The 9,874-nt window shown below is 36.7% G+C and overlaps 1 protein-coding gene across 1 annotated transcript; it reads right to left on the bottom strand.

The window, feature by feature from the left end:
* Positions 1-376: 376 nt before the first annotated feature.
* Positions 377-7,536, bottom strand: LOC108635181 (ephrin type-A receptor 3-like; the record flags this gene model as incomplete). Its single annotated transcript, XM_018045444.1, has 2 exons — positions 377-562; positions 7,422-7,536. Coding segments are annotated over 2 exons (301 nt in total), but the record flags the coding sequence as incomplete, so codon positions are not given.
* Between the last annotated feature and the right edge of the window lie 2,338 nt (positions 7,537-9,874).

The raw sequence follows: 9,874 nt of genomic DNA, 5'->3' as shown, positions 1-9,874 counted from the left end.
AGAAAAGGCAGCTATCTGGGAGTTCCCAGCAATTTCTGTCAAAACTGAGTCATTAGTTTTCCCTGCTACTCCACATAACGCAAGGTTCCACACAATTCACTGAACTATTTTTTTAACCCACATGTCTTAATATAGCCCAAGGTTTAGCTCCTAAACTTTTTAAAGCTTTTTAAGATCTAGAATAGCACTGTCAATATAATACTAGTTAAATATATTTGATCTCTTGTCTATGTGTTAATCCTAAACTGTTCTGTTTTTATTGTCAAGACTAACAGAGACTAATGAAAATAAGACCCCAAATCTTGAATTATTAGGGCTTTGGGTTTAAATGACCTCTGGTCAACATATACATAATCAGTTTTATGACTTCACTTACTTTTAGTAACAACTCCCTCCAGTCGAATAATATTGGGATGGTCAAATTGTCCCATAATGCTTGCTTCGCCTAAGAAGTCTCTCCTTTGCTTTTCTGTGTAGCCCACTTTTAGGGTCTTGATGGCCACTGAAATCTCTTTTTTTGAAGGAAGTTTTAAACGGCCGCTGCACACCTCTCCAAATTCACCTGTTAGAATGCAGAAGAAAACAACAAGAAAAGGCAAGGAATGATATTACAAAAATCATTAGTAGAGAGCAACTGTTTTCTCTCAACAATTCAATTCAAAATATTTACACCCTTGACCTGCAAGATGTACACTCATAGACTTCCAAATTATTTTGGAAGACGGTAATCTGAGACTCCCTAAAAACCCTAGTCCATCCACATCCTGGTGATAAATGAACCTTGTGATAAGCTTCGTGTCTTCTGAAGTACTACATTGTGAATAATGAAATATGAAAGGATAAGAAGGAAGTTGGAAGCTGTGTCTATTAGACTTTCACTCCTTATTCTCATAGCCTCAAAATAATCAACAGAGCAGCACCAATATAATGAGTTGAGCACTTGATTAAATTTGAGATGTTTCTCGCCATTTTGTTTTCACCAAGAGGACCAATTTAACTACATATTTCTGCTTTCTGAAAGAAGGAGCAACAGAGGATAATATGGTTGGATGGCATCACCAACTCTACGGACATGAGTTTGAGAAAACTCTGGAAGATTGTGAAGAAAAGGGAAGCTGGCATGCTGCATTCTGTGCTGTTGCAAAGAGTCGGACATGTGTTAGTGACTGAACAGCAACAACAAGGCTTCCACAGTGATGGCCACTAAATAGTGTCAGATATGGAATGTGCCTGGTTCGTAAAAGAAATCCTAATGTTGTGTAACTAGATGGGTTTCGTACAACATTAAAAGTGATTTTTAATAGCAAATGAGATATTTTTCTGAAGAGGAAAATTACATGATCAATTTTTAGGCCTTTTGTGGAATGGAAAAACATTTTTGGTCCAGCCCTCTTGCTGTGAGTTTTTACACAAGCCCAAGGTGTCAAGAAGTGAGATGCTTCTTCTCTATTTTTCATCCAAGTAAATCCTTCTCTCCACAAAGCAGCAGGCTGTCCTATTGATTTACCAACCACATCCCTAAAAATGACTTCCCCAGATTTGAATCTTGCTCAGGAATCCAGTCTTGCCAACTGTTTTCAAACCAATGACTTAGGCTGTAACTTGTTAAAGTCAGTTAATGTCCAAAAGCAGTCATTCATACATTTATTTAATAAATACTCATCAGTTGGCAACAGTGTGACAGAAACTATGAAAAACACATAGCTATAATGCTAATAAAGGCAGATCTAATTTCTTTCCCTCAAGCAAGCATACAGAAAATAGCAATATCTGGCAGCTAGGGTGTTTTTAGGATCATAGGGAGAGTTGGGCAGAACTTGAGAACATTCAATGATCTTTTTTAAATCAGAGGAAGAACGTGCTGTTATAGATGCGTGAACATTAGGAGAAGTCAGGAAGAGTTTCTTTATTTAGAACATTGCTAACTCCCACGCACTTTTTATAAACATTAATTTTGGATAAACAATACGGAGACATTCATAATGAATTTTCACATTCTGAAATAAAGTTCTGCCATTATCATGTATCAACATGGTGTCATGGATCGTGTTTTAAATTTGGATATCATGATTGTTTATTTTAAATGACAAGACACTTACTTGATAGGACGGATAGTACAGAACTGTAACATAGACTATGCATTCTGAAGCCAGATTGTCTAGGGTCCAATTTTGCATCTGTCACTTACTATCTGCGTGATTTTGAGTGACTGTGATTCTATGCCTTTGTCTCTTTAATCTGTAACATAGGGGCGCCAATTATTTTCTACTTCATAAAATTTTGGTACAGTTAAAGGAATGAAAATATGAAAAGCACTTAGGAGGGAGACAGAAACATAAGTGCCATCTGAGTGTTGTTTACTATTTCTTCTTTGAGTACAAACATAGTATAAGAAAGATGAATCATCTATCTCTTAAGAGTTAACTCAAAGTGAGGAATAAATATAAAAGTTCTTTTTAAAATGTCAAATTCTGTTAATGTAAGAAGAGATGGTTGTGATGATGATGGTGATAACATGTTTAATGTCCTATTGGACAAGTATTTGTAAAGAAACGTATATTCTGAAAGTACCTCACTAGGGAAGTCAGAGGGGAAGACTGAATTTCTTTAGTCTTTTTTCCCTTGTTAATGGGAAGGCTGGACATGTGGACACTTTCTGGACTTCAAAATCCAGAAAGTGGTGTTTCAGTAGTGCTAGTATTTAAAAAAAATCATAAAATTTAGAAATGTGCTTATTTCACCTGATGAATACCAGAAGCTGTGACAAATACAGTATACACATGTGTGTGTTAGTCACTCAGTCGTGCCCGGCTCTTTGCAACCCTATGGACTGTAGCTCACCAGGCTCTTCTGGATGCATGGAATTCTCCGGGCAAGAATATTGGAGTGGATTGGGTTGCCATTTCCTTCTCCAGGGGATCTTCCCAACTCAGAGACTGAACCCAGATCTCCTGCATGGCAGGCAGATTCTTTACATTCTGAGCCACCAGGAAAGCCCACACTAGACATAGAAATGTTAAATTTTAATTCAATTCTCTTTATAAGAACTGTTCTTGAAAGAATAGTGTTGGAAAAATCAACAAAGACTGGGCAAATGGAATAAATGCCTGATTTTTCCATCTAATCAAGTTTTACACGATCTTATTCAAATAGATTTGTACCCATAAGGAAGAAAAAAAAAGTAGATTATATCATTTCTAAATAAAAACACAGCTAAAAGAATATTTGAGAAGATACTCTTGATTTCTCAAAATATCAATTAAGTGCATCACTGTGTATTTGCTCTTTAAAATAAAATATATTTTAAGAGAATGCACAGACTGTATTTTGATTAAGGTGCACAATGCACAATTGCTCAACATGAAATTTCTTATTACTAATTCATTTAAAACAGGAAAAAATGTACTTGTGTTTAAGCAAAAAAGACCCTCTGCATTACCTCAAAGCCATTCTCCTTCCATTGTTTTAATAAAAACATAATAAAAATACATATTGAACAATACTATTATATAAGCTAAAACACTATACATGAATTATCTCAGTTAAACAAAAATTCTTAGAAGGCACTATTGTGATCAGTAGTGTCTAGCATAGGAGAAGGCAATGGCACCCCACTCCAGTACTCTTGCCTGGAAAATCCCATGGGTGGAGGAGCCTGGTAGGTTGCAGTCCATGGGGTCGTGAAGAGTCAGACACGACTGAGCAACTTCACTTTTCACTTTCATGCATTGGAGAAGGAAATGGCAACCCACTCCAGTGTTCTTGCCTGAAGAATCCCAGGGACTGGGGAGCCTGGTGGGCTGCCATCTATGGGTTGCAGAGAGTCGGACATGACTGAAGCGACTTAGCAGCAGTGTCTAGCATAGACTTTGAAGTTGAAAAGTACAAGATTCAAATTTTGGTTTCCCAATTAATGTGACCCTGGGCCATTCAAATTTTCAGCTTCTGTTTCCTCATCTGGTGAAATGGTAATAATAATATCTATTTAAAAGTCTAATAAAATTAAACCATGTGAATGCCTAACACAGCATGCTGCTGCTGCTGCTAAGTCACCTCCGTCGTGTCCAACTCTGTGTGACCCCATAGACGGCGGCCCACCAGGCTCCCCCATCCCTGGGATTCTCCAGGCAAGAACACTGGAGTGGGTTGCCATTTCCTTCTCCAATGCATGAAAGTGAAAAGTGAAAGTGAAGTCGCTCAGTCGTGTCCGACTAGTAGCGACCCCATGGACTGCAGCCTAACAGGCTCCTCTGTCCATGGGATTTTCCAGGCAAGAGTACTGGAGGAATTATATATTTTCAACCTATAGAAAACTTTGGATTGAGGGATAAAATTAGGAATTCTAGTCATTATAAATTCCTCACTAAAAAAATTATACTACTTTGAGAAAATTAACTTATGCCTCAGTTTTAATTTTGTAATTTGCAATATGGTTATAATTCTTCTGGCTATTAAATGCATAAATGAAAGTTTCTATTAAATCTATTTCTTTGTATAAAATTCTTGACCCCAAACTAGAATTTGTCCACATAGCCTTCCTGTATATTTAACTGACTATAAAAATTCTTTGATTGAATAATATATTCAGCTCTTTAATAGTGGAAGATAGCTGCTAAATCCATCTATCATGATTACTAATTTTTGTGAACAGCATTATTTTAAAAATTTAGAAAGGTATAGAAGTGGTTTAGAGTATAGATGAAAGGAGATTGGTCATAAGTGAAGTTGTTGCAGAAATGGGTATGTGCAGGTTCATTATGGTGGGCTTCCCTGGTGGCTCAGACAATAAAGAGTCTGCCTGCAATGCAGAAGGCCTGGGTTCGATCCCTGAGTAGGAAAGATCCCCTGGAGAAGGGAATGGCAACCCACTCCATTAGTTTTGCCTGGAGAGTTCCATGGACAGAAGGAGCCTGGTGAGCCATAGTCCGTGGGGTCACAAAGAGTCAGAAAGACTGAGTGACTAACACTTTCACTTCAGGTTCATTATACCATTATACAATTTCATCTATGTAGACATTTAAAATATTATGAAACAAAATATTTTAAACATTATAGCTTTCAGATCTTGTTTCATATTCTATTTTGGTAATGACAAATCATTTAAAGCCTAATCAAGACAGACTAGAATTCAGAGTGTATATTATAAAGAAATCTTCCAGGAGAAGCATAATATACCTTGAAGATATATATATATTTGCAAACAAAACAGTTTTATAGCCTTATGTGGCAAATGAGACTATTGGTGCAAAATACTGAAAATGGGATATATTCTAATTTTTTGCAAATATGCTTGAAGAGGAATCAAAGAAGATTTTCTTTAATCTTTAATGAGCATCATAGATTATTAAGTGATTCAGTACAGATAGCCTTTCCGTTTGTCTTATTGATCAGAGACCATTTTTAATGAGTATGTTTTATCTCACCCTACCGTTTCTAGGTATCTAGCTTTGTCAATAATACTTGTATGTATATAGGATTCCTTGGTGGCTCAGATGGTAAAGAATTTGCCTGCAATATGGGAGACCTGTGTTCGATCTCTGGGTCAAGAAGATCCCCAGGAGAAGGGAATGGCAACCCACTCTAGTATTCATGCCTGGAGAATGCCATGGATGGAAGATCCTGACGGGCTACAGTCCATGGGGTTGGAAAGAGTCGAACACGGCTGAGTGACTATCACAGGCACACATTGTGTTCTAGATATCTGACTTTGTCAATAACATCTGTATATATAAGTTTCTGTCAATGCAGAAGGCCCCAAATCTCAAGGCTGCAGTATGTCTGGCCTTATGGACATTGGCTGACCATGAGTAGATCTGCCTTCTTTCATCACGTTCTCCAGCGGAGGGTGCTTCATATGCTATTGCAGCTTCCATGCTGGGGAGAACAGTGCACTCTTGTGGGGCAACATTAAAACCAGCAGGACAAAACCCCTCTGCACTATGGAGCAGTTGGAGAAGCAGAACTATACAAATGAAAGAGAGTAATAAATATATATCTGGATTAATTTTGGCTGGATTAACATAGATGTACAGTGAGTGTGTATGTTCTCAAGTCTTAGATTGTGAAAAAAAGAAGTACTTACTCTTGTTTCCTTTTATGAACTGATGGTTTCCTACTACCCACACATGTGAGTTTTAGGAGTGTATAACATTAAAAAAAAATAGAAGAGACATTTACTAAATTATTTGTTTATTTAGATAATATGTGAATCACTCAGATTATCCTGCCTGAATAATAAATACTATTTGAATTCTAAATATTTCTTCAGTGCAGAGAGAAAAAAGAAACAGAGAAAATTGTATTTACATGTGTACAAAAAAGCATCAGTCATATATAGCACTTGCAGAAAATGTGATCTGATATGGTATGCATAATTCAGAGAATTCCTTTTCTCAGTCTTTCACTCTATTTCCCACATCAACATAACTAGTTTGTTTTTAAAGTAATATTGGAGAATGAGGTGATGTGTGTAATTATTGTACAGTGTTGTTTATTTTTCTTCTGAGTACTAGTTTTATTCAAATAGACACTGCATATACTATGAATGCCATAAATTTTATATATAACTGTATAAAACATTGTTATTTCATAAATATCTATAATTTTTGAATATATGAAGCTGCAATTTGGAGGAAATGGCAACCCACTCCAGTGTTCTTGCCTGGAGAATCCCAGGGACCGGGGAGCTTGGTCTGTGGGCTGCCGTCTGTGGGGTCGCACAGAGTCGGACACGACTGAAGCGACTTAGCAGCAGCAGCAAGCTGCAATTAATAATTACTCCATAGGTGTTAATGAATTTATGATTGAGCAAATTAATAATTAGAACAAAAATATATCTATATAGAAACAAACTTCAACACAAATAATTTACGACTATATCGTGTCAAAGGCAGGTATTAAAATGGAGCACTTCATATTATTTATACTATTCTGTCAATACAGTTTTGATGGAATTTACATAAAATACATCATTTTTAAATTTTATTTTGTGTTGCCTGATTCCAAAGAAGATCAAGAATTACTTTTTTTTCCTACAAATCAAAATTTTCACTTAGTAAGCTAGTTTAAAGAAAGACACACTTTTATCCCATGCTTCTCATTTAGCCAAATAGACTTCGTGACACATAATCAGCATAGCATGGGGAGACTGAGCTGCTGTGGCTGCTGCCTCTGAAACTCAATAAATAAAAAGCTGGCCGTAACCTGTAAGTCTGGTACCTTCGAAATCATTACATTCCATTAAATACTCCTGCATTTATTTACTGCTTGCCTTTCATCATGAAATCAGAAAATGTCCCTTTTCAAAGCAATATGCATGGACCTGAGAGTGTGAGCAATCAATCTCAGGCAGCATTCTTATGCATAGCTGTAAAGTTGTAATTAACATACTAGGTTGGCATGAGGATTACTGGGGTGCTTACCTGCTCCAACAACTTTGTCAATGGATATGTTGGTGGCATCCAATTCCTTAGCAAACTCATGAACTGCTTGGGTAGGGTCCTCATATGTGTGTGGGTCAACATAAGTCCTGCAGACCTGGAAGTTTTACTGTTTAAAGAAAGGAAGAAAGGCATTACTGTAGCTAGATATATAAAACCTTTACTGAGAAAGTATTATCATAACATTATTAGTTTTAAAAAATTCCCATGACATTAAATTCATCAACCTTTGATTTATTCACAGACATTATCAGACAGAAAATTTAGATTAAATAAGTTGAACACTTTAAGAAAAAAGTTCCTTGTAATGAAACAGAGAGAGGAGTTTTCTCTTTAAAATCAGTAGAAGGAAAATGAGGGGGTTCTTAAGAAGAGACGAATGGTTTAGAATTTAGTCTGCCTAGCAATGACTACCTATAACAAGAGTGAGTGAATGCCTTCACACTATCACACATGTCTGATTCAACAAAGTGAAATAACCAAATATTTATTATAGTATTACATGTGGCAATAAAGAAAGTTTGTGAAATACTTTCATAAGTGGGATAGCTGCTGTAATTATAGATAAATTAATTAGAGGATATAAATAACATGTTTTTGTCTGACACTGTTCTGCTGTTACTAACAGTCATTCAAAATTCTCCACTTCAATTATAGATCTAAATTAAACTGTGAGTATGTGTATATATGGGCTTCCTTGGTGGGTCAATGGTAAAGAATCCGCTTGCCAATGCAGGAGACACAGGAGACCATGGGTTCAATCCCTGAATGGAGAAGATCCCTGGAAGAAGAAATGTCAACCCACTCTAGTATTCTTGCCTGGAAAATCCCATGGATAGAGGAGCTTGGAGGGCTACAGTCCATGGGGTCACAGAGTCAGACATGACTGAGTACACAAGAGATAGAGCATCAGTTAACTGAAATCTTACTGTGTGGAGCTTTTCAACATGCGTCTATGCTAAGTCACTTCAGTTGTGTCCGATTGTTTGCGACCCTACGGATCATAGCCCAGCAGGCTCCTCTATCCATGGGGTTCTCCAAGCAAGAACACTGGAGTGGGTTGCCACGTCCTCCTCAAGGGGATCTTCCTGACCCAGGAATCAAACCCACATCTCTAAGTTTTCCTTAACTGGCAGGCGGGTTCTTTACCACTAGGGTCACCTGGGGAGGTGACCACCCAGCTTTTCAATATAGTTAGAGGCAATACAATTATTGTCTATAAGTTTAATAATGGTGCCAAAGAGCTAAATTCCAAACATAAATCATACTTATAGCTTATCAAATATAAACTTTCTTCATAGTTCAATCATTTTGAAGGTAGAAAATATTCACAATGTTCCAAATTAAAATTGCACAGACAAAAGATATAGGGGAATCATTTTGAATTTGATTTAATTTTAATGAAACTTCTATCATTTAGAAAAATAATTCACATTAGAAACAATTTGGAATGTTCAAGAAACTTTCTCTGAAAACTTTCTCTAAAATGGAAGCCTAAAATCTATTAAAGTACATAACACTAATGCTTTAACATTAAATAATAATATAATAAACTCCCACACTTTATGAACCAATATAACTGATTTTGATTTTAATTTTAGTAACATTGGTAAAATTATTTTAGCTAGGAAAGTGGACACTTTTTCTCTTATCACACTATATTATTGAAAGATTTTTTAACATCCTAAATTAGCTAATAAAATCAGACATTGTCTTTTATGATACCACTTTTTAATAGAAAAGTCTTAATGGCAAAATCACGCCTGAACATTCTGGAATTTCTGAAGGTTTCTTTGAGTCAGTTTGGTAGTCCACATGAAACAGGTGTGTAGGGACTGTCATGAGAGCAATTGTTCCAGAGAGCCTTCAGCACACAATGGCCGTTCAGCCAATGAGTCCAGGATTTCAGAATTAAGGTTAAGAAATGATTAGTTTCTAATCTACAGGATGACTCTGTGAAGGCCATGTTATATCACATAATAATTTATGTTCCTGGGAAACTTTCATAGACATTTTGAGTAAAGAAATATAAGGCATAAGAATAAATGGATTATAAAGAGGACTGGTGACTGGGAGAGATTGGAGGTAAAAATATTTTCCTCAGCCTCTTCTTCAGATGCTGTTGAAGCAACAGGATAGGTATGAAAGGTGAGGAGCACATGGAGAATTGAGCAGAAGACGGGTTAGTGACCCTCCTTCCTCTGCCTGGTGTTGACCCACCGCTGGAAAAGGGCAACCACTCTCCATCCAGGGGCAGAGTGCTGATAATCGAGATGACACTCCATAGCTAGGGAGTCAACATTCACAAAAAGGAGAAATAGTAAGTTTTTTTGCCCTTGCTCTGGGCAAACTGTGAGTGGAGTTGCTTTGAAGTAAGAACTCTGCTTTTCTGCAGTACGAAGAAACATACGAGGCATAAGAGGAGGAAAGCTCTG

The sequence above is a fragment of the Capra hircus genome, unplaced genomic scaffold (assembly GCF_001704415.2).
Source record: "Capra hircus breed San Clemente unplaced genomic scaffold, ASM170441v1, whole genome shotgun sequence".
NCBI classification, from domain to species: domain Eukaryota; kingdom Metazoa; phylum Chordata; class Mammalia; order Artiodactyla; family Bovidae; genus Capra; species Capra hircus.
The sequence above is the reverse complement of the archived record's forward strand: the minus strand, read 5'-3'. Positions and strand labels throughout refer to the sequence as shown.